This window comes from Ananas comosus, linkage group 3, assembly GCF_001540865.1.
Source record: "Ananas comosus cultivar F153 linkage group 3, ASM154086v1, whole genome shotgun sequence".
Lineage (NCBI taxonomy): Eukaryota > Viridiplantae > Streptophyta > Magnoliopsida > Poales > Bromeliaceae > Ananas > Ananas comosus.
Genome location: NC_033623.1, coordinates 15,019,037 through 15,045,041, shown reverse-complemented (window position 1 = coordinate 15,045,041; position 26,005 = coordinate 15,019,037). Strand labels below are relative to the sequence as shown.

General features: G+C 35.4%; 2 protein-coding genes across 38 annotated transcripts; one reads left to right on the top strand and one right to left on the bottom strand.

The window, feature by feature from the left end:
• Nucleotides 5,904-18,283, bottom strand: LOC109707467. 36 transcript variants are annotated; one of them, XR_002215518.1, is made up of 9 exons: nucleotides 14,661-18,283; nucleotides 13,276-13,837; nucleotides 13,037-13,176; nucleotides 12,055-12,197; nucleotides 11,849-11,970; nucleotides 11,627-11,696; nucleotides 11,230-11,534; nucleotides 9,937-10,036; nucleotides 5,904-6,118 (listed from the first exon to the last, which is right to left on the bottom strand). XR_002215518.1 is itself a non-coding variant. In XM_020228731.1 (3 exons), exons 1-3 carry the CDS (start codon nucleotides 17,410-17,412, stop codon nucleotides 15,100-15,102), a joined length of 657 nt encoding a protein of 218 aa, XP_020084320.1. In that variant the 5' UTR covers nucleotides 17,413-18,283; the 3' UTR covers nucleotides 14,515-15,099. The 36 variants fall into 36 exon arrangements, 1 of the variants encoding a protein (XP_020084320.1); XR_002215523.1 differs by having other exon boundaries at nucleotides 9,937-10,019; XR_002215528.1 differs by lacking the exon at nucleotides 9,937-10,036 and having other exon boundaries at nucleotides 11,230-11,294; nucleotides 11,366-11,534.
• LOC109707466 (autophagy-related protein 3) lies at nucleotides 19,808-25,224 on the top strand. 2 transcript variants are annotated; one of them, XM_020228730.1, is made up of 10 exons: nucleotides 19,808-20,105; nucleotides 20,218-20,288; nucleotides 20,376-20,501; nucleotides 20,589-20,755; nucleotides 21,369-21,454; nucleotides 22,623-22,674; nucleotides 23,285-23,350; nucleotides 24,093-24,220; nucleotides 24,433-24,535; nucleotides 24,797-25,224. In XM_020228730.1, exons 1-9 carry the CDS (start codon nucleotides 19,945-19,947, stop codon nucleotides 24,527-24,529), a joined length of 954 nt encoding a protein of 317 aa, XP_020084319.1. In that variant the 5' UTR covers nucleotides 19,808-19,944; the 3' UTR covers nucleotides 24,530-24,535; nucleotides 24,797-25,224. The 2 variants fall into 2 exon arrangements, with proteins under 2 accessions (XP_020084319.1, XP_020084318.1); XM_020228729.1 differs by having other exon boundaries at nucleotides 19,809-20,105; nucleotides 24,800-25,224.

Genomic DNA, 26,005 nt, shown 5'->3' with positions numbered 1-26,005 from the left:
TCGGAACAGGAAACGGAAGAAATTTTAACCCGCCCCGAATCTGTCCCAAAAATTATTTATATTTTAAAAAAAATATTCTTAAAAAATAATGTATTCACAAAAAAGTTCAAAATACAAANCCCGAAAACCATTTATAATTTAAAAAAATATTTCTAAAATATAATGTATTTAAAAAAAAAGTTCAAAATACAAATAAGTTAATACTCTCATTTCTAATGTATTTGAAACTTTTAAATTTTATTTTGAATTGTGATTGATATTTTTTATTTTTATAATTGATATTGTTAAATTATATATATATAATATTATTAAAAATTATTAATTTAAATTTTACAAAATATTAATAATATTATAATTATAATTTTATAAAAATTATTAGTTTGCGGGGCGGATTCGGAGCGCCGGCCGGAGGCGGGTTACGAGACGGGGCGGATTATGGGATATATTTTTTAACCCGTTACGAATTCGGGGGGAGGCGGGGCGGGGCTTCCGCCCCCAGATCCGCCCCATTTGCATCCCTAGTAACATCAAGAGGTTAAAAAACGAAAACAATTTCATTAACTTTTTTCAATTTGGCCTAAATGATCTGAAACGTTTTGACATCAAAATTCGGGAAAAAAAAAAGAATTATTTTTGAGCTATACCTAAATTACTTCTCCGAGTTTGAATTCAACACCCATTACAAGAACGGGCGGATGCTGGTGAGAATGCAGTACACCATCCACATCCTGTAGTTGTATAGTAATCTACTAATCAAAGAAGTAGATCTGCTTTCTTCTTATCAACAGAGAATAACAGACAACTCCATTCCCTTCTGTTCACATCTCTCTCACCAGGTTAAGCCCCGAATTTCTGTTTCACCGTCTCCACAACCACCGAAAAAACAAGATTTGGTGTAGACTATCCTAATGCGCGACATTCACATTATGGATGGTGAACAAAACGGTCTCATTGCGGAGACTGCCCCCACCAAATTTTTATTCAACTAGAATTTCCTGAGGGCTACTAATCCGCCCTATGCCCTAAGATATACCGATCTTTTCATTTAAAAAAAAAAATTATAGTTTTTTCTTCTCGAACTATGAGCTGCATGATAGTTTGATTCCCAAATTTTTATTTATTATAAAAGTGATGACCCAAATTTTATAAATTATTATAATTAAGCTGTAAAATCCTATTTAGCTAACTAAATACCGATATATTTTGTTAATATGACATTTTAATTAATGTTATGTCGCCAAACAACACTGTTCTTGCATTATCGTTATATTAGTGATACATGAGGATCAAGGGGCATATTTGGTTCACCTATTTTAGTTTATGAAATCGGTATGAGATTCATTGATTTCGATTGTTATTGTTTGCTTTATACGAATTGGATTCTGAATCACATTCCACTCTGAAATGGAAATGATCAAATTCATTTATGGCCCAATCTGACTTTGAATTTCGAATTGACCAATTTTAAAGTAAACTAGTCAAAATCTTCCTTCATCTACACCTCCTCCTCTCCCTTCATTCCTTTTCTATTTCTTAATTAAAATTCTCTCTAAAAAAATTCTATATTTGTATTCTGATTTTCATTCTAATAATGAACAAAATATTTTTGAACGATTCGTCATTTCATTTCTTATTCTAAAGTAATTTAATTTTATTTTCTATTTCTATTTCATTCATGGACCAAACATGCCCAGCACGTAATTTTGCCTTGCAAGAATGTCTTTCCCTGTATCTAACAGCAACGCCATTGATCCCGAAACCAAGGAATCAATCAATCCTTGAACCACTCATAATAAGAGAACAACTGTTGCACAGTGGACTCTTCAAACCCTCGGCTAACATTAATGGAGGACAGCTGAGACAACATTGTTGTACCTTTCATTCGAGAGACTATATTGCTGTACCTTTGATTCCTCGAGGTTGTGCCATCAAGCGAAAGAATCCCCAAACAGTTGAAGAGGACTGCCTTTGTCTCCTAGCGGATTTTCCAAGGCCCCATATTTAGCGAAGAAAATTACTCTGTAACCCCAGAGAAGGTCCCCCTCATGTAACATCCAAGAGTCTCACGTTGAATGAAAAAGAAAAAAAATTCTGATTTAAAATATACGAGCCCTCACATTCTAATAATAATAATAATAATAATGGTTGGATTCAAGCATTTTCAATACGGTGGTTTGGATTCAAGAGTAATCATTGCTAGCGGGTCAAGTCGCTACATTTGTTATCAGAGTCGAATACCGGCCGAAAGTAGGAGAGCTAAGTATTATATAAGACAAAATAATACACAAAGGGTTTAATGGAAGCCATCGCCTAATAATTCTAATCTATATAGCGTCTAAACGGAAGGAATCTTTAACACCTTAATAGTCTCATATCGAATAAGAAAAAATTTTGATTTAAGATATATGGGTCAGATCATTACACCTCATCCTCAATTATTTTCTTGGACAAAAGGCATCTCCATAGGCAGCTTAGGAACCAGGGAAGCTTCTTAGATGTTGATAGCCCTCTCTGTGATGCACCATTTATAGTGTCCTAATTATAGCCTGCGACGCTAGCAATTAGATTCAACTTACCAATCATCGGATTTTTCAGTGATGGACCATTTGTAGCACGCTACTTGTACACTGCCTTTGCTAAGGACTTGAACAGATTTAACCATTGGCCAAATCTTCGGAAAAAGTGAAAACAAATTCCGAATAGTGAAAAGGACCAGGGGAAGACAAATTCTGAATGCTGAAAACAACGGAGGGTGCAACCTTATGGTACGACCAAATTATTGGTACTACCATATCATGCAACAAAAGGAGCTAAAGAAAAGAAATATGCGATAGTAGAAAGTCCGAATCAAATAAAAGGCTGTGTGGATCAAGTAAAGATCTTCTCCTGCAGTGGGCGGCAATGTCACATCTAAGCTTCGTTTGGTTCAAATATAAATAAAATTTATTTATTTCAAAAATAAATATTAATTTAGATATAAGCGAGAACTAAACCGATTATACGTTTAAATAAATATTAGATTGCTCTCGAAAATAAAAAAAATAATATTTGAATAGATAAGATGAAATAAGAAAAATAATGAATAGGTATAAATAAAAAATAATGATATTACCCTTCTCATCATATTTGAATTTAAATTTTTAAATTTTACATTTATAATTTTAAATTTTAAATTTTAAATTTGAGATCAAATTTAAATTTGAAAAATATAAAATATCACTTTTTAAATTTAAAAAATTTAAAATATCAAAATTAAAATTTAAACTTTAAAATTTAGAATTTTAAATTATAAACTTTAATTTTGAAATAACAAATTTTAAAAATTTAAATTCTAAATTAAAACAAAAATATCTCTCTCTCTCTATAAGTGGGAACTATAGTTTTCGTCCGTCCAAATTATTATTTGGGTATAAGAGGGGGGGATAAAGCCTTATCCCTCTTTTGTACCCAATCCAAACACCCTCCTACAGTATATGCGAACACCAAGCTAGTGACAACCTTAATAACTCGAAAGGCCTTTTCTGTTTTGTGTTCTTTTAGAGACTATTTAGCATACTACTTGCTCAGTTCATTCTTTAGAAATAAACTCGGCCAAAAATGTGAAACAACTAGACTCAAATTTAAAAACTTAGATACAAACCATCAAGTCTTTAGCCAATTGCACTAAATTGGCCGGCACAAGACTTTTTTTGTTGACGAAAAACGGTAATGACTCATGAACTTTGACCTGAGAATTTTTAAATTTTTTTTTGTGTCGCCCAAAAATGTAATGGACTCTATTAGTAATGAGGTCAGATTTTTATCCCCATATTCGTCATTCAAAGCAATGAACTACCGTAAGTTCTTTTCTTTTTTCCTCCTGTAGAAGATGCGAAAAGCATGGATCTACCGCGTGGCCTAGCTGCTACACCCCACGTGCCAGAATAATACTGGGGGTACTGATTTGACGGTAAGGCTACCAGAGCTAAGGGCCTATTCGGTTTCACGTAGAACTGCAAAAAAAAATTTTCGATGAAAAAAAAATTTTCGTGGAAAAAATATTTTACATGGTGTAGTATTTAATTTGTAGGAAAAAAAAAGTAATTTTCGATGATTGTTGTTTGGTTGAAAGACAAGAAAAAATAGATAAAAACCTATATAATATATTTTTATTATATATATTATTATTATATAATAATTAATATACTATATATATTATTATTATAATTTTTACATATAAATTAAATATATTTAAAATTATAATAAATATATTACATAATACTACATTATATTTAGTACTATAAAATAAATAATTATATATATAAATATAATATTATATAATAATATATTTATATAAAAAATCATATATATATATATATAACACATAATGAATGAGGAAGAGAGTTCACAGGTCACGTCGACTCTCCCTCACGTGGTCCACGAGGTGAAGTCCACCTCGTGGACCGCGTGCTCCAACAGCAAGTTTGTCGTGCGCCGCGATTTTTTCATAGCAAGCTTTTTGTTTTCTGCTCGCTTGGAGCGGAAAACGAAAACCCTTCGTTTTCCCAAAATATGTAAAATAAATTTTTTGAAAAAAAAATTTACAAGCAACCAAACAGTAGAAAATTTTTTTCATTTTTTTTGGAGCCATTTTCCGACAATCCAAACACACCCTAAAGGACCTTATGGCCAAAATTTTGAATTTTAGAAACTCGATTCAATCGTGACAAAACTAAAAGACTTTTAAAATACTACTCTCGTTGTCGGCCGACAGATCATGCTTAAGAGTCTGCTTGTGCACGACTAAGAATGCGAAGTAGAAGCAGCAGGCTCGGTCACTCAGAGAGTAGATAGAGATAAATAGAGAGAATCACTATGCATAAAGAACTGCTCATTTTAAACCCATTAGTGAATCCAATGGGCCCACAAAAGTCAAAGAACCAATTTGGCTCGGATCTTCAACTTCGGAAAAGAATGACAATGTTTCATATTATGAGGGCAAGGAGAAAAGCATGCACTACCTAACTCAAATCATTTGTCACGGAACGCGTTTTCTAATACCAAGGACGGTCGTACAAAGTAGGTGCTCTTCCCTACTGTAACAGTGCGTGAGTACGTTACGGATAATTCGTACCACAAAGTTAATCTGAGAGGAAACATCTGTGTCGGACCTTCACTGAAGTTATTTATCGTTGGGTGTTGTTAATCTAATTCTAACAAGAACACTCAAAAGTAACTAGCAGCATATTGATACGTCCAAGCCCACCTAAATTTAATAATACGATGCACCAATTGAAACTCATATAACCAAACAGCCTAGTCAGTAAGCAATGAGAAATTATAGAAGGAGGACTTGGCTGACCGCGAACCACCCAAAAATTCACCCTTAATCTCGTCACTCCTTTTCGATGTCTACCACTTTAAAAGAAAGTAAATTTGACATATTGAAAAGACCGGAATTCACTGAATGGCAATTAGGGAACGGGACAAAGGGGATTTTTTTTAGCTGGAGGTCCATGTGCTGACGTGGTAGTAGACTGGTCCAGTCAATAATTTCTCACCAAAAACTCGTGTATATGAAATTTCATTTCATTACTGGCTTTCTAAAGGCTGCAAAATTTTCATGTAAAGAAAGGTGCTTACCAGAGTAACCTTCGGGAGAGTGGTCGCACGCCTCACAGCCTGTTTGCTTATCTAATGCCGTCTGTAGTATGTACTAAACAAAAGAGATAAGTTAAAATACTTGCCCGCATACCGACCGTCCCTAAAGCAAGTGGCAAACGACTCGGTGGTTGGTACTCGAGACTCAAATTCGAATTCTAGTTGATTCACATTTACAGCTAAGTTTATTTCCAAATGAAATAAACGAAGCAGGTAGCGTGCTATCTATCTCTCTCAAAAAAAAAAAAAAAAAACTTGCCCGCATAAATTGCAAAAGTAAGCATCCAGTAATTGTCGGCACCTTCTAGCTGTTCGAATGTGATGCTCGCCTTAATTAGGGTCCAAGTAGCCCACCCTCTACTTTCAATTCCCTTGTGAGAAATGAGAATTGTTTCTTGAATGGGAATCGTGAGTGATGTACATGTACATAGGACCACAAATAAATACAAAATAACTTCCCTGTGTTGCCAAATACCTCCTGCAATTTAAATGAAACATATCATGTGGCTGCAATGTTTTCGACGGTTGTGCTTGATTGATTATATAGATAAAAATTTCAGAAACAAGAACTGCTAAGCTGCAAAATTTAATTACTGTGTTTGCACAGAAACAATGAGCTATTATTATGTAGCCCATAAAGAGGAAAATGTAAATAAATATTCTAGTATAGCACCACAGATACGAAATGCATATTTAGTTACAGAACCTTTCGGTGATTGCTCCTCTTATATAAGTGAAAACGCATACAATATCTACAGAGCTTCTCAAAACTTTTCTGTAGTCCTACAAAGTAAAATTTACAGTTCTTGCTGGTCTCACAAATTTTATTGTATAAAAAGAAACAAATTAGCAGCCATTCTGAGACATGCTTAACTACATCAGCACCAAATTTACAGTTCTAGCTGGTCTTACAAATTTTATTGTATAAAAAGGAACAGATTAGCAGCCATTCTGGGACATGCTTAACTACAACTACATCAGCATCATGTTGTTCCATAATAACTGGTGTTATAGATGCACAATTGCACGAATAATGAAGAAATTCTCCTAAAGTAGCCAACAAAAACAGAAAAAAAAAAATGAAGGATAAACAAAATTACAGAGGTCATCAATTCAATCATCATGGACAATTTGAGATATCTCTAATCATTCATCTGGATATTGTTCACCTTTCTGAGGCTGGTGACTATAAGGGTACATTCGTTTGGGTGGAAATGAGGTAAAAGTTGAGAGGGGGAAAGTCATTTTCACCATAAACGATACTTTCAAAAAATTACGGTCGAAACTCGATTTAATCTAAAACGGCGTAATCGACTTTGGCCCATCGTGGACCGAAGTCAAGATTTAAAGTGCCGTGGCATGGGGGTGTGCCGTTATGTCCCTGACACGGTACGGCACAGGCACGCTTGCGTGCCGATACGTGGCACACTTGCGTGCCGATAGATACGTATGACCTTCTACTGGCACGTTTTGACACAAACTTATTTCAGTTTTTTAGTTCCAATAAACTCTTATAATATTATTTTGAAAAGTTTAAATAAATAATTATGAATATTTATTATGTATATCTTACTATACTCATCAATTAATATACATGTAATTTGTAAGTAAAATACAACTATACCTGATATAGAATAGAAATTAAAATACAATAATAAAATTCACAAGTACAATAATTATTTAAATTTACATCTTTACATAGAGATGACTGCTTAATTCGACATAGATCATCGCGCTTGATCATATGGCGTATTGTCATCTGCAGATATAATATTTAATTGACAATTTTGATATAAGTATTGCTGGTATTTGTGAAAAAGTCAGATATTCCCGATATTACATCAATATTTTTTTGTTCTTTTATTCTTTTTAAAAATATCTGATCAAAATTTGTTTAGGAGATCGATTTTTATTCCCTTAATTCACCGAAAATTTCGCGGTGCGACAATTTTTGACAAAATATTTTGCTCCTCTATTAATAAATAAAAAGTTTAAAAAAAGGCATCCATCAAAAAGTAAAAAAAAAAGTTGAAAAAAAGACAACAAAGTGAAAAAAAAAAAAATATAGGTGGCCCGGGGGGAACTCGATACGCCGGAGAACAAAAGAAAAAAGAAAAAAGCAAAAAAAAAAAAAAAAAAAAAAAAAAAAAAAAAAAAAAAAAAAAAAAAAAAAAAAAAAAAAAACCAAAGCTGCAGCACTGCACAGTGCCGCGACACCCTAACGCGTTCCGCTTTGTCTCGTGCGGCATGGGGGGTCCGAGACCCCCCCGTACCGTGCTCCTTTCTTAGGGGGCACGGTACGTGCCGCACCGGCACGGTGTGGTCCTTCGCCGAAGTCAATTATGGTGAAGAAAGATGAAGAAAAATAATAAAATAAATATGGTAGATAAAAATAATTATATTTAAATATATTTAATTATGCTACTAATTATTTTTTTATTCAGTTGGCATATTTAAAATATGATAAAAATTAATTAGTTAAATTTTAATATTTTTTTTATTTAGTTTGTATAATTAAAATATGATAAAAATTGATTAATCTAAGTATTAATATTTTTTTACTTTCTAATTTTATTGTTATATTACTATAATTTAAAATAATTTAGTTATTTTAAATTAAATTTTAATTATATAAAAATATAATTATATTATTTTTTTATTAAATTATTTATTATATAAATTATAATTTTACATCATATACTTCTTATCTTCAACCCAAAGCGCGTGAGGAAGGCACTAAAGCATTAAGTCAATACATCTCTGTTTGCCTTTGGTGAAAAGTATATACCACGTCATTCCATTCATCTAATACTACAAAACTCTTCACATGGACATTGAAAGAAGCACCAGAGCACCTGTACTGGAGAGTACATGTTCCCATCCTTTGTTTTTATTTCTGATCTCGAGTAATAATCGTGGTATGAATGGGCCCTACGCCAACGAAGGCTTTCTGTGTAACATCATTTACTCTACCTCACACCTATAACCTATGTGTGCGCAGAGTGGTGCAGTGATGCCTATATGAGGAAACAAGCAGGAAGAAAATAGAAGGAAACAGCAAGATGAACAATAGTTACAGGCTGTCAATGAAATTAGTACGAATAGGTCCCCAGGAGATCATTGACAACCAGGTGGATCCATCATTGGAAAGGCGAAGAATCCAGATGTAAAATCTGGTGAGGGCTAAAGAGGGCTCCCTGAATTAGGAAGTTTGTGTCACCTCCATCTTCTTACATTGATCAATCAGCTTTTACCTCTCAGAGCATGCTATGATTACACTAAGAAAAGAGGAATACTTGAAAATTGTTTTTAGTAAGGGCCCCCCAAGTAAAGAAAACAAAGCGGGTCAGAAAATCGAAAAATACAGAAGTTATGGAGGACCAAGAATAAATCCCAATCCAAATAATACGTGGCAAATACAATGTTTTCACATGATATAAGACAAGTCATCCAATTACAAGGGCATTTAGAATAAAACAACAGTAAGTTGTAGTGTCCCAGAAACTAAGGGGTTAGATTAAGATATGCATTCTTACATGCTTGAGACCAAAATATACTTCAACCATAAATCATATTCTGTATATAATTTTACATTCTATATAAACTACTCTACGATTGGCAGAATAAGTATGAATAATTAATAGGGAATGAATTTAGAGATGGCACAACAGATAATGACATTCTTGCTCTAACCAAAATACAACCATACCTGCTATTACTAGATCTGTCTTTGTATGCTCTGTTAAGACATGCTTGCTTTAACCAAAATACAACCATTAAAAGCCATTATTAGATCTGCCTTTGAATGCTCTTCTAAGATAGAAGCACCTAGTTATAGCCTGAGAGATCCTTGCAAAAGAATAAATGAAATACTCCTTCGAACTAAAAGCCTCTAGACCATAACCCTTGCATTATTATAAAAATATTCGAACCCAAATCAAAGGAAACGACCACATTTTTATGGATAGGAAGATTTAGCTTTATTATTTGTTTAATCCTAAGGTATTTGTTTAATCCTAAGGTATCGTATATTGCATCCTCTATGAATGTCGGTCCTAGCTCTGCTAGTTTTTAAGATGAGGTAAGTGGCATTACAGGGAGGGGGGGGGAGAGAGCATCAAATTCCAGGGTGATGTTTAGTTGTCAACCGCCAGCAGACTGCAACTGTTCACGTACTGATATATGTACTTACTAATACCATCAAGAAAAGTATATGCACAAGCTAAAAAATTAAAAGGAAACCTCCAAATGGACTTCAGAAAGGAGAAAAGGCAAGCTAAAAACTTAAAAGGAAACCTCGAAATGATGATTCACCACTTCGGAAACCTCCAAATGACGACTCACCTCCTTTTCTACAGGCATTACATTTCAGTTGCAGCCTATCCAAACATTATACCTTTAGAATAACAGGCAGGGGTGATTGTAAGGATTAGGAGCAAAAAACATAGAACAAAAAGCAGACAAATAACAAGGATCAAGAAGAAACTGCATCAACTAACTAAACTCTTACTTCCTTGTTACAAGAACTAACAGATAATACAGAATGATAATATAGAAGCATATGTAACTAATGTTTGAATTTGAGAAAATTGGCGTTTGATTTAAGCTAGTGAAGATAGTGTTGTATAAATAGTGAGGAGGAGCAACAGAACTAAATGCAGACTCAGTGATTCAGCAGGAGTGTACCTTTAATTTTTACAATTTATATTTGCATGAATTAGATCATAAGCAGAAAAATTAAAAACAATAAAAAGCTTTGATGAAATCAGGATAGTGCAACAATAATAATAGCTCGAATATCTCTATCAAACTTCAATTTTTTGGAACAATCTGCAAACTTTAAAACCTCTAAGAACCAGAGACTAGAACCAAAAATAAAGAAAAATCAAAATAATAGGCACAAATCTTCTAACAGTACTTTGAAGCATGGGAATAAAAATAGGTGCAAATATACACTGCAATGCAATAAATAGAAGAGAAATGCTACTTACAGCACAAACCCTTGGATGGGAGAGTGTGAATCTCACACCACTTTTTGGGTGTATAGGTTGCATTGCTTTAAATGGAATAGCAAATTCCTCAGAAAGAAAAATTATGAGTCAAACATAAAATCTGTCCATTAATTTTACCAATAGACCTTGTTTAAATTTGGTAATTTCACAAGTTGCAACGAAAAATATATAGGACCTAAACAAAACCGCATCAAACCCTATTCCACAGGAATTAGATAACATTGCTAGAGATGATTTCAACAGTATTTAGGCCTATCTGTGACTGGTGTTTTTAGCCTCGAGTTTTTATCCTAGCACCCAACATTCTAATTTTTGCAATCAGATTTTGAACAGATTTTTTTAGTTGTTTCAATCAAGATCTTTCCATCAAAGACCCAATAGATAAGTTTCCACGTGTTGGACATCAATTGACGCTAAAGTCTCAATTTCCATCCGAATAAACAAAACTTTTGAGGAAATATAATTGGTGCTAGGTGATTTAAAAGTCAAAACTTAAAAGATTCTGAATGAGGTGAAATCTTGGATAAAGTATTGAGATAAGTAATTGTATAGCCTGATCAAAGGTTACAAGTCTCACCTAGCTCAATCTGAGCCTGATCTGATGAGAACTCGATCATCTCTGGCTCTCTCTTCTCTTGTTCTCTTCAGTTATTAGTAAGAGTAGTTATGATTCAGAAAAGTTGTACCACCTGGTCAAATGTTACGAGTCTCACCTGGCTCAATCCGAGTCTGATATGATTACAACTCGACCATCTCTGGATCTCTCTTCTCTTTCTCTTCAGTCGTGAGATAATGTATTGTATTGTCCGCCATCCTGAACCTCAGTGCCTTAAAAAATCAGCATGCACGAGACAACCCCAAGGGCACCATGTCAGGGTGACACTATGAGTGGAAGGATCATTATTAAAGTTTTCTTATTAGGAAAAAAATATCATTACTATATAGAATAAAATAAAGGTAAACATATGTATTACCTAATGCAGAAAGCATCAAATACAATTTGTAGCAATCCATTCCAGCTGATGAATAGAAGAATCAAGGTAACTATATTTAAAATAAAAATATCGTAATAAACCTGAATTTTCCAAGGCAACTCTCGAGACATAATGAACAAGAGTTTATAAGTTAAAGCCCCTTCATTGAAGTAGCCAAAACACACAATAAACTATCCTTGAAGTGAAATATCAGGAGAATACCTGGGAATTTTGTACATAAGACTTGGATATATTCTTGAGGGCTCGCTCGTTTTACCGGTCGATAGCATTGCAGGAATGTTATATATTTTATACTTGGAATGGCTAGTTTGTTGACCAACTAACTGCACCACATGAGTTGGGAAGGTGTTAGAACTTGATAGAGCTTATGATTCCTATCAAGTATGGGAATGGCGAAACCTACTAACCCTTGTAATATTCCTACTAGTGGGGAACCTATGATGATTTCACAACTTCACCCACACCTCTTACAATTTCCCAACTAGAGTTGAAGAGTGACGATTTGAATATTTTGAGTAGAAAATATGGAGGATTCCCCGAATATTACAAACTGTGAAACAAACAACCCACATGTGAAATAAGTTTCCATAACGACATTACTTAATTGAATTGTGCCCAAAAAATTAATAAATCTTCTAATTTTGCACGCGTGTTATATCTTTATTTATCTGCTGTTTAATATTATGATATAGAAATAGTTCTAAGTAACTATCAAACTGAACTAATAGGATAGAATTCCCATTAGAAAATAGAAACTAATTCATATATTACTACATAGTTTTGTTGCTTGATTTGTTATTGATTTATCATTTAAAATCAACATAGGCATACAAAGAATCTAACTTGATTTTAAATTGAACTACTGTGCAACAGTGCAAGGATTTAATTGCCGTGGCACAGAGTCGTGCCAGAAACTTGCCAACATGGTACGGCACGATGCATGCCGGTCACAAAAAATTCATCTATACTGACGCAGAATAGTATAAAATATTTATTTTCTTTAGCAACAAAATATTCTAACTATTTATTATGTATTTTTATCAATTTTTTTGAACTTTACTGAAGAAAATACTTACTAATTTAAAGAATGGAGAGTTTTAAGCTGTGCCATCGACACGGGAGTTACATCGTACCGATATTTTGTTGGCACGATACGGCCCGTGCCGATGGGCATTTAAATCCTTGCAACAGTGTATGTAGTTATTTTTTAATGTATAACTCACAATTGCCACTGTAGCTAATACCATAGATTAGTGTCCTTCTACCCTTCTTTGCTTATTCTTTGATAACTAGAAAAAAGTGAGACACTTGAATACATGTTAATGCAGATAAATAATAGTATCACATTTTATGGAACAAGTATTTATAAATGACTGACTACTGACTTACCATTCTTGAAGTACCGAATGTAGAACAAGCTCAGATTGTGACACGGTGTACTACCTCGTACATTGATACCCATTTTGATCTTCCAGTCATGCATTTTTTGTCTTACCACTTTGCCATTCACATGTGCTAGAACTTAGAACCTAAGCAGTAAAATGGGGGAAAAAGAAAAAAATGCATGAAAATCAGTATTTCACAACAATATAATAATTGGAATATCTCTCAAACTTAGACAGTTAAACCTTTTGTGATAGTCCACCGGCAGAGTATGAATGATGGTAAATCTAAGAATCACAAACAAAACAAAATGAATCAGTACTTCAAGTAAAATCTTGTAAGACTAGTTATAGCATGCTTGGAGGTTAAATAGGTGTCCATCAATAATACATTCCAGCAAATGGAAGTACTGTCAGTATGTGAGCTAAGCAAGAATACAAACCTGCTTCGTCATAGTTTTTCTGCACAGGGCAGAGATACCGATTCTATGTAAGATGAACGAGATTATGGTTGTTTCGCATAGTTTTGTTCATTTTGTTTCGCATTGGGAGAAAAGGATCATCACTGCAGCTGGCGGTTGACATTACTTTAGAGACCTGATTAGCTTATCATAGTCATAAGAAGAACCCTAGACTTAAGATCACTGTGGTCAAAATCCATGTTCAAAGGAAAATCCAAATCATTGGAATCAGGAGAAATTGTTTATGTATCAGTGCAATCAAATTGTGTTGAAGCATAATACCTGGTAGATGATGCCCTTTCTGGTCTTCTTTCAGTACCTTCAAGGAATATGTACCTAGTGGGATCCTTCAATGCAGAAAAATCATAGTATAATTGTATCAGATTTAAATAACCAGACTATTAGTGGCAAGCACCTGTATTGACTGAAGGATAACTTATAGGGTGCGTTTGGTTCGCATTATAAAAGATTACTAGAAATAAAAGATATCCGAGAATCTTATTCCTATTCATCCTATTACTAAGAATGTGGAATTCCTGTGTTTGGTTCGCACGGTAATATTAATTAGCCATGTTATTTAATATTACAAAAAATATACAATTAATTAATTTATTTATTTAATTAATTTTAGATAATGTTACCAAAAGTTTCAACATCTTTTTAGAAAAAAGGGAGAGAGAGTATAAGTTAGAGAGAGAGAGCATAATTAAAAAAATAGAAAGAAAAATATAGTCGAAATTAGAGGGAGTGAGAGAGTTGAAATTTTAGAAAAAGAGAGAGAGAGAAAGCTTAGTTTAGAGAGAGAAAAAAAAGTTGAATTTTAGAGAGAAAAATAAGTTTAGAGAGAGATATAAGGTTGGAGTGTAAAGAAAAATAATATCAATTAGCCGGCGGATAAGAAGAAAGAAAGAGATTAGACATATTATGATTACCCCAATTCATTAATATGAGGATACACACCCTCCCTCAAGGGAATGAGATTAGTACTTTGGGGTGAATCTTATTCCCAAGTGAATCTAATATTACCAACTAGATTACTTAATGCGTTTAACCAATCACCGTCATATTTTTTTATTCCCATTGGATTACTAGGAATTTTTAAAAGATAGCGCGAACCAAACGCACCCATAGTATTATGTTCATCTAGAACTATTAGGAGGGGATTTTCACCATCAAACCAAGAGACATAGTGAGCAAGGCTACGTTAAAACTCAAGTAGGCCATGCTGAGCTCTGGTTGGCATGGCTCAGCACCTCACATTGCAGCGCAGATGTGTGGGCATGTGGGACATGCTGCTCAGAAGCAGCGGAAATGCTGACAGTGCTCTGGCTGGTCAAGGGCGGCAAATCTCGAAATAGACGCAAATGTCAAATCCCAATATGGAATCTCAACAGCAATGTGAAGTAATCTGATTTTAGGGCTTTGACGACGCAGAGGCTGATAGCCGAGAAGAACACTTAATGGGTCAGATTGTGCCTGATATCAAGACTTCATTTTGAAGCCATGTCTGTATAAGCCCCATTCTAGTGAGGTTTCATTTAAGCCTGCAATCCAAAAGTTAAAAAAAAAAAAGAACCTACTTTTGAGATTAGGTTTCCAATCAATCTCTTCACCTTTCCCTGGTACAAGTTTTTTTTCCCGTTATGGTACAGCGGGGCAAGGTGATAAATATGGCGGAGGCAACGGGCAGTGTGATGGCGCAGCGATCGGCAGCAGCAAAGGGTAAATCACAACACTCTAAGGCACCGCACAACGTTTTAAATGCGGTATCAAGATGCATCAAGCCGCATAGAGCAGCATCAGCGATAATCGCAATATGGGCATTGTACAAATCAGTTAGGCACTGACACTGGCACAGTGCAGCACAGCACAGCCGGCACAGACGGCAGATCGTCAGCACCTGAAATCCATGGGTGTCGATATCAAAGCTCAAAGAACAGGCAAAAATTATTAGCATATTAGTTTGAATCATTAACCAGGGGCATGTGAAAATCAATCACTAGTCGGAAGATTCATTCTAAGGGTCCAAAAATGAAGCTTACGAGCAAAAATAACCAATCCAAAGATCATTGTGACTAAGAGATAGCTACAGACAAGTAGGAGAGATTCTACAGTAGAAAAAAAACCCCAATAATCTGAGTCAATATATAGGATGGCCTCTTGAAATGTATCCCAAATCCTATTCGACCGCAACAGACGTGCACACAGCACGTTACCTGCTAATTATGCACAATTAAAACCCTCAGCCTCAAGCCCATAACACAAGAATAATTCAATATGCGTAGAGAGATGTAAATAAAAGACTAGTCAGACATCTATATTTAATTACAGTGAAATTAATGTGGAGAAGCCTGAACCTTCCTGCTCACAATTACAACTCAAGATCCCTAGTCGTGAGGAGTGGTGTCACTTGAGGCATAGAAGACCATCAGCCTACTAAAAACCTTGGAAATCGACATCTAATGATGTTGTCATCTAACCAATATTATATATTTCCTATATAGTTGACACAGATGATGGATCCCAAAAAAGAGAGAAACAGAGAGCGACAGCTAGCTATTTGGAATAAATGCTATCTAAGGTTAAGGTCATACTAGTTATGAAGTACAATTCTATGATTTCCTGCAACAGGGGCATTTTAAGGAAATTGGGTCCCTGTGACAGCCGTATATCAAGTCCTTCAAGAGAATCAAGACAATATGTGTTCTGAATTACAATTAGATATAGTCAAACAATTTAATGTTGGTATGGAAGCACAAACAGAAAAACTCTTCCATTTTGATGTACCTAGGTGATCTAAGTGACAAAATATAGAGTTTAGACATAAATAACATCATTCTTTTGAAGGTAATATGCCTAAATCTATTAAGCCCCTTATCTTAATAATCAGCAAAAAGCCACAAGTCAAAGTCCTGGTACACATTCACGCAAGAACCATCAGCACCACTTCAAAACAAACAGTCCTCCTAACTGTGCTACCCATCTCTTGCAAATGAAAGAACATGTACACTTTAGGGTGATGTTTATTACCTGGATGGTGCAACTGTTCTTGAATTGCAATTTTATACATATCAACATCCTAGGAAGAATATAAGAAAGGAAATTAGCTTGTTTAGAATATACGCAGCAGCAGCAGCTCTCTGAAAGGGAATCAGCAGCTCCGTTGCTGAAATCAAAATTAACACCTGCAGAAAAAGACAAAGGAGCAATCAAACCTAGAAATGATGAGCAACAAAATTACTAACTGCAATCCATTCGACAATTGACTAAAATATCATCGTCCAAATTTAGCGCACACAAAACAATAGATAATTTAGACATTCAGTCTTTTGATTTAAAGATCAAGAGTTATGATACACCCTTCTCCCACGTATTCACTCCTATGTATTCATGAATACTTCTCAAGTATTGACTTTATAGCTTATTATTCAAACTCATCTTAGCTAACAATTTGAAAGTTTTTAGGTATTTCATCGATCAATTCTGGCTAGTCAATATGTACAATGATGACAGTGATGAGTGGTAAGGATAGGTATCTAATATAGAATCATTGATACACTCTGCTAATGAATTGTCACACTAATTGATGCATGAATACGGTTTCTGTTATAAAACTTTAACACACATAAAAGATTCATTAAAACAAATAGCATATGAATAACTAGAAAGATAATGAATATAGAGATAGCATAAGATAAATGTCACACTCACTCCCACAAAATACCTGCCATCGCCATATCTGCCATTGCACACGCCTATAATTAACAGGACCTTTGATAGACATCAAAGTTGTACTGTCAACAGGAACTTGTAATACAAGAAAACCAAAATGATTTTGAGCCACCACCCTCTCAAAATTGATTCGAGGGTAATGTTTATTACCTGAAGCGTGCAATTGTTTATGAATTGTTGTTGTGTACATACATCATCAGAAGATACAATGACCAGCTAGTATAGAAATACACAGCATCAGCTCTTCAATGGAGATTTGGCAACTTCGTGGACGAAAACAAACAAGGAAGCAAGCAAGATTTCACCATCCAAAACGAGGGAGCAAGAGATCAGAGATCGTTGCAGCGGTTTCCAGCGCTTTTAAGCTTGTCTTAAAAAAGGACCTAAACATAAGCTATGCAACAGGATCGAAATCAATTTCATCACCTCCATAGGTCATTAAACGTATAAACGCTAAGCTGGATTGAAACGGATTTGATCATCCAAAACTAGGCGTTGAAAGATCAACGATCATTGCAGTCGTTCCACGCTAAATTGAAACAACATAAAAAGTTAAACACAACATTAGAATTCTAGTGCGAATTGAAACCGATTACAATAAAGAGAGGATCAGGAGATCAACGATTGTAGGGTTTCTTTGTTCGATCGAAACTGATTTCCCCGATCGTAGGGTTTCTTTGTTCGATCGAAGCTGATTTCCCCTTATTAAACACGACATCGAGATATCAACGATCATAACGGCCCTTCACTATATAATCTCAAGAAGAGATCTAGAGATGAACAATAGATCGAAGAAACCCTAGATCGGATGGAAGCCCTAGATTCCCTCCAGTTCTTGCGTTCAAATGCAAGATCGGAAACAAGTACGACGGAGAAGACGACTCTGGAAAGAGAAAGATAAGGAGAGGAGGAGGAGAGGAGGAGGAGAAGAAGGGGAGAGAGAGGAGAGATCTTACTTCTCTCGCCCTGTGGAGGCTCCCACCGATCTCCACCTCCACCTTCGCCTTCCATTACTCGCAGCAGACAACGTTTTCTCTCTGCTCGCGAAATGAACAGGAGCACTCGTCGCTGGGCCTTTTATAGGCAGGGGAGGAGACGCGACGCTCGTACTTGCGGCGAAGGGTACACGCACTAACGGTTAAAAAGGCACGTGCCATTCCACGTTCCAATCTTCGAAACGCACGTGCCAGTTCCCGACTTCCATGGCTTTTTAATTTCAGTCCTTGTTTTTATTTTTAATAAATTGCCACTTCATATTAATAATTATAATTATTATTATTATTATCTTAATTAAGTTTTTTCTGTTAAAAATATTGTTAACTCCGAAAAAAGTTCTCATATAACAGGACTTCTCTTTGTGCTAATTAGCATGCATCATATCGCAATTACCACTTGAGTCACCGAATTTTTTTGAGATAAAATACTTGATTATAGCAACTAATATATACTTGGGACTAAGTATGAAAATTAAAACGTTTCCAAAGTAAAAAATTCATGATGTAGTTCACTCTATTTTAACGCAAAATAATCTGAGAGAGGCTAGACCTTGTGAGTATAATACTTTAGTTGCTGAAGGCTCAATGAGAAACGGCCACAATGCATTGGAGGTATAGTTTAAAGCGGCATTGGAGGTTTCAAATGAGACAACTCGGAGAAGATTTATTTGAGTTCAATTAGAATCGGATTGCTCAAAATTGTTGAATCTAGTAGAAGATTTGATCCACCGTAGTTTTTGAAAAGCTCATATTGCTTATATTTTTGGGACTATAAATAATATATTTTCCATTTTATGTTAAAACATGTAAATTGAACAACTAACTATGCAGCTGATTTTCTGGCATTTTTTTTAGGAAAAGCAGCATTTCGTTTATTTTTTAAAAAATTAATTAAAAATATAAAATAATTATATTTTGAATTTTAAATCTCGTATATTAAACATTAAATCTTTTGTCATTTGTGCTAAAAACAACTAGTAATTAAATAGATCACCAATGCCGGTCTCATAAAACTTTTGCAAAACCATAAGGAATGTAAACTTTCTATCTATTGTATTTCAGATTATAAATGGCATTTCAATTTTAAATAAAATTTGGTCTTTTATTAAAAAAATATTTTTTATAAAAAAATCACATCTACCACGCTGTCACCGGGACATATAATAAGTCCATCTATCGAGCAACAAAGTTAAAATTATGAAAGTGATATAAGGTGACGTAATTTTTCCAACTAACGAAATTATTTTTCTGGAAGTTCATCTACCGCATAATATTTTTTTAATAAAACATCTTTATTGTACATTTTAAAAAGAAAAGGTATAATTAATTGTGTACAAATAATGTGATCTGTAGTGTAGACTTTCTCCGACCGAACGGATTAACCCATTCACGTGGACCCCATAACTAGTTCGACTAGGATTAGGATTAATGCCCTAAAACACGTGGGCCCCATGCATAACCCCGACTAGTACTCGGATTAACGCTCTTATTATTTAATCGGGTCGGTTTCGGATCGGATCGGCTTTGTAGGTTACCAATTGCCCCTCTCACCGGCAAGCGCGAAAAAACATAAAAAGAAAAGGAATCGTAAGCGCAAGAGGTATCCAAACATATTCCTTCGTTTTTGCTGCACACTTTTTCCCCTTCTCCTCCGCGCTATCTCTCTCTCTCTCTCGATCTATTTATTGAGAAGAAGAGGTGAGAGGTGAATAGCGCGAAGGAGAACGATGGTGTTGTCGCAGAAGATTCACGAAGCCTTCAAAGGGACGGTGGAGCGCATCACGGGCCCCCGCACGGTCTCCGCCTTCAAGGAGAAGGGCGTCCTCAGCGTCTCCGAGTTCGTCCTCGCGGGCGATAACCTCGTCTCCAAATGCCCTACCTGGTCTTGGTTCGATCCCCTCACCCTATTAATCCCTTTTCCCCCAATCCAAAATCCCTTTGTTTGTTTCCCTTAATCGATGGATCGATCGATCGATCGACCGATCTTTGGATTTGTATAGGGAGGCGGGCGATCCCAGCAAGAGGAAGTCGTATCTCCCCGCCGATAAGCAGTATCTGATAACGAGGAACGGTATACGACTCTCGAAACCCTAATTCCTCGCGCAATTGGTGCTGTTATGCAAGAATAATTGATTTGATTCTATGTGTTATCAATCAGTGCCTTGTCTGAGGCGGGCGATCTCGGTGGAGGAAGAATACGAGGCCGGAGGAGGCGAATATCTGCTCGACGGTGCTGATGATGATGATAATGAAGGATGGCTCGCGACACATGGGAAGCCGAAAGGTGTTATTTGCTTTGCTGTGTAGTTTTCACTATTTGATGCCAATTTGGCCTTTTTGAGCTTATGATTTGTCGGCTTTGGATTATTAGAAGCTAAAGGCGATGAGGAGGAGAATTTGCCCTCCATTGATACACTGGAGATAAGCAAAGGGAAGGTTGTTCAGTCCATTCCTTCGTACTTTGGCGGCGAGGAGGAAGAAGAAATACCTGACATGGCCGACTTTGAAAATTCCGAAAATCTTGTTGAGACTGATCCTGTAGGTGTTCGTGTTTCTATTTTTAACTATATATGTTAAACACTTTGTTGTTTCAGTTGCTGCATTGATGTGATGTACACATTTTCTTCTAGTTGCAATGGGAAATTGCTTCAGAGGTTGGAGTTTCTTGTTGTGGTTTACTGCAATACCGGCGTAGATGAATATGGCACATATTTGTGTTTTAATTAACTATGCTAGTTACAGTAACTGTAAGGGGAATTTCTGATAGGCCCATGGAGTATAACTAGATTGCACGTGACCCTAAGGAATGCCACTTAGTTTAGGGATTTATTAGCAAACCAAACATCATGGTGGATTAAGGTCGAGCTGAGCTAAGTGGAGTATTTACATCTTTATTAGATAATACTGACTGTGATATCCCAATTTGATTGTAGTTTACAAATTGAAAAGTAAATCAACATTTCTCTGGAGCTGCTCATATTCTTTCATTCAATCAACAACTCCTTAACACTTCTCTGAGCTTCTAACAATCTTCAACTCTTCTTAGTTGGCTTTTATGTCAATTACTAACTACTAATTTTAAGCACTCAGTCAAATTCTACATCCTTTTTTCTGTATTTACTATATATTTTTTTTTTTTGTATAATTGCAGGCCACCCTCCAACCCTCATATTTTGTTGCACATGAACCCGAGGATGATAACATCCTCCGAACACGGACATATGATGTTAGTATTACGTAAGTACCAATATCTGAACCTTAGACTGTTCTTCTTATGAAAGAGAAAAAAAAGTTATCTTGATTTCCTTTTCATGTCTCATTTAATTTTCTCCATCTGCTTTAATAATGTTTTAGAAATGGGTAAGATGCATTTACATTTTAACTTACATTGTTAACTTTTGAACAGACACATGAGTTTTACTGGCATTATATGCTAAGACTGAATGAAAATTACGGTTTTTAATCATTTGCATTTCCTAGTGGGAAATTGTTGCAGAGTAGCATTTGCATTTGCATTTGCACATGTGGGAACAGCTATTTTATGCCAATTAATGCCAATATTATGCATAAAGATTGAGATTATAGAAAAAATTGGTATAAGAGAAGACATTGATCCTTGGGCCAACATTGAGGTGCCTATGTACCTTTGTTGTTTTATAGTAATTGTAGCCTATTATTTGCCATAAGTAATCATTTGACTCTTTGAAATCGGTCCAAATCTATGGTGCTCTGTATAAGCAGATCTAGATGGCATATCTAGATAGCATAGTAGCCCATCTGGCTTATAACTGACAAATGTGAGTTGCAGCCTAGCAAGCCTCACTGGCCAATAATAGAAAAGTGAACAACTCAAAAAGCAAATGCCTGCCAAATTGGAATTATAGAATCAGGTGGCCAAGCTTTGGCAAAGCTTAACCAGCTCTTTGTGTGGAAATGCTTTTTGGATCACATTGCCTAACTCTCTTTTTTTTCTTTTTATTATCAATAGTATCATGAATAGCAAAGCAGATTCTTATTTATTGTATTTCGTCTCGAAGGCGAACTAACAACCTATCTTCAGTCTTTATATTGATTACCACTTATTGGTTTTGCATCCTGCTTGATGCAGTATATGATCATTCACTGGAACATCAGTCCTTTTGTGGCATTTCTTTTGTAAGCTTCAGTATCATGTATACTACAATCTCTCATGCCTCTTCATGGTTGTCTAATAGCTATTTAAAGATCAGGGGAATTTTATCATTCAATAGGGTCCAGATAGTTTGCTCATTAATGTGATCCCCATGCTAGCTTGATTTAGGCTTGCCTACTATTCATTCGTCCTTCTTTTACGTGACTGTAACTTTTGAAATAGTGTCTTTATTACATTAATCGTCCAGCAGCCTAAGATACTATCCTACTGCAGGTATGACAAATATTACCAAACTCCTCGTGTGTGGCTTACTGGATATGATGAGGTTATGCCACTTTACTTAATACCATTTTCTCTTTTTGAACTCATTGTGCAAAATGTGAACTAATTTCTTAAATAATTGTTGGATATCGTTCTTTTCTCAGATGTGAACTAGCAGACTGAACAAAATATGTCCAATGTAATGTCACCTCTGATCTGTTTAAGATTGCTCCCAGTTCTCGCATTATGATTAGAACCTTTTTGAGACAAGCAGCTTTTACTAATATGATTTTCTATATTGTAATTTGTTTGGTTAATCCTAAACCGTCCGATTTGCTTTCCTTGTTTGACTGTGTTCTTTTACTTTTTATTGTGTGGTGATGAAGGTACCAAAGTTGTAATTAGGATCTTCCAAATTCAAAGGGAAACATAGCTATTTTCTCATTTGGTCGTTTTCCAGTATTGCCTTAGGTTTCATTTGATTTACTGGTCAGAAAACAAATATACTTATGCCATTCGCAGCTTGAGATGATGTGGTCCAATGCCTTTGGCATTATATTAGTATGTGATTTTTACTGGTGCATTCCCATAATGAATATGTGAAAATGGCTGCTTTAATTAGTGTGCTCTCAGTTTGATGGTGTCTCAACAACTTATAAAATTGACTCTTGCAGTCGAGAATGCCTCTACAACCAGAGCTTGTACTCGAAGATGTCAGCCAAGACCATGCCCGCAAAACTGTAATGTCTTACCTTCCACTTGCTTTCAAATTTTCAAATTGCCATTTAAATAGACATGATAATTAAGCTGGAAAATTTTGTTGACTTGATTTAATTCTTGGATGTTATTTTCATAAATCTTCCCTATTACTTGCCATCGGGAAGCTCTGCATTGTAATTGACAAGTTATAAAATTGCATGCAACGGGTATGATCCATAGAGGTTGAAATAGGTCAAACCACAACCCCCCACCCACCCAACCAAACACACACAAAAAAAAAACCACTTATGTGTGATTGATTTTGGTTGGTTTTTCTCTTTGACCAAATTATAAAGATTGAGAGAATGATAGTTGGGTGGAGAAAGAGCATTTCCGATAGATAAGAGAAGAGTTGCATAAAGAGATGCATGTCTATGTTTATTATGAGTTGCAAGGAGGGAAAGAATAATTGTACAAAAATGTCGAGTGAAAAAAGTGTATGTGACAATCATGTTTGATTCATGGTCATTAAATCGAATGTTGTTCAGGTTTTGCCAGTTTTATTTGGTCTGTAGTGTACCAAAAAGTCCTATGTGCAATGAGCTATTTCTGAAGGAGCACGTTCAAATTTGCATTTTTGTGTCTGGTTCCAGTTTTCTCTTGGATATGGCTTTAGAAGTTTGTAATCCTGAAATTGTTACTTTTTATTTGCTCTGTAAAAATACTTTTAACTAAAATTCCACAGCTTCAATGCGTGACTAAGTTATTGTACTAAAATTACAGGTGACAATTGAAGATCATCCTCACTTGCCAGGAAAGCATGCATCGGTTCATCCGTGTCGACATGGGGCCGTGATGAAAAAGATAATAGATGTTTTGATGTCACGAGGAGTGGAACCAGAAGTTGACAAGTAATTCTTTTTATTGCACATAATTTCTTTGCCTGTCTTGCCTTTACTATGACTTTAATAAATAGGTAACAATTTTTAACATTTCTCTGGAATGTTTTGCTTGTCTCTGTTCAACTACGTCACCGTCCTCTCTAGGTGCTAAAATATAATAAATTGTAAGCTTATAGAGATTATTTCTGCTCTAAATAACTGCTTTACCACATATCCTGCAGGTATCTTTTCTTGTTCTTAAAATTCATGGCTTCAGTTATACCAACTATTGAGTACGACTACACCATGGACTTTGATCTTGGTAGTACAAGTACCTGATAAAAGGTATGCACCTTGCCAATTCAACTTATTGATGGTTATATTACTGAATATATATTCATACTTATTGCCTAGCCATAACTTCTTTTTAACCATCTTGAGTCTTCTTTCCCCATTATTTTCCGAAGTTTAGTAACTAAATGGTGGATGAGGTGTTACGTCACTTCATTTTTGCACCATTTTTGCACCATTTAATCATTCGTACACTGAATTGACAACCTAAGCAAGCAGTTGTGAATTATGACCGTAGTATATTTCTGTTTGAAGCAGGTCGAATTTGGGGCGGGCAGCTATGGATCTGGACGTTCTTTAAGAGTTTTAACTATCTTCTTGTTAAGCCTCTGTACATACTGTATAGTCATCAATGCCTGATTAAGCAGTTAAATGTTGGTTGCGAAGTAGCTTCGTGTTGACTGTTTTTAGGGATGGGATAGAGTTTATGTTTATGGACATGAAACATTAAACTTCTCTAGTTCTAAAATTCGATTGAATGCTCTTGGCTGACATTGCATCTGTCAAGTTGCAAGGAGTGCTATATCATATGACCAGCATTCTCTCATGCAAAGTGAAAACTGCTTCTGATGTTTCTCATTAAATATTAGTTTGTCAGCAATTGTGTAATATTATTTTGAAGGAAAATGGGACTTAAAGGTCTGGGCATATGATGGATTATCGAAACTCCATAGTTTCTGGAACTTCAATTTTGTCTGCCTTTATCTTTTTTTGTTTTTTTTGGGGGGGGGACCCCCCTTAGGCTTTAAGCTGTGTGCGCTTGTATTTTGAAACTAGTGAAAAAATAAATTAAATGTGCAAATTCGTTATAATTTATTTCTCCTACTTAGTACGATATTCCAAACAAAACAACATGATTGAGATTCAAACTATAAATCAGCAATTCAAGTACGCTCAATATGTTTATGGATGACTTCAAAAAGCGTAATTACCCACTCATCTAGCTTCGGAGCAATTCTTATTTTTCCAGCACTAAACGCCAGAATCATATGGGGCCTTAACAGTATAAAACAGCCTAACTGTACAAACAGTTTGCCATAAAACATCCACTAGCTCTCGAAACACTCTACACCACCTTCGCACAACAGTTTACCAACAAAAATCCACAAACAGAGTCGGCATCACCTACATCTTTTTTTTACTCCTGGGTTCGAGAAGATTGGGTAAAATTAGCACATCACCAGCAGCATTTTGAACTCTATATCACGTCAAGAGTGAATTTCAGCAATCATCTAGACTTCTAGAGGATCCAGGGGCAGTTGCCATTCACTTTGTTACACAGGAACGCTAACGCCAAAGAGGTAGCCTGCTATCCTTTCTGATTTAACAGTTTTTGAAGGACACTTGCATCACCAGAAAAGCCCCTGGACTATGAAAGATCTACATGATCCTCTCTATCCATGGTCATTGAAGCTAGACAATAAATACCAGCAGGATGGAACAAGTGGTGTAGAAGAGCCATTT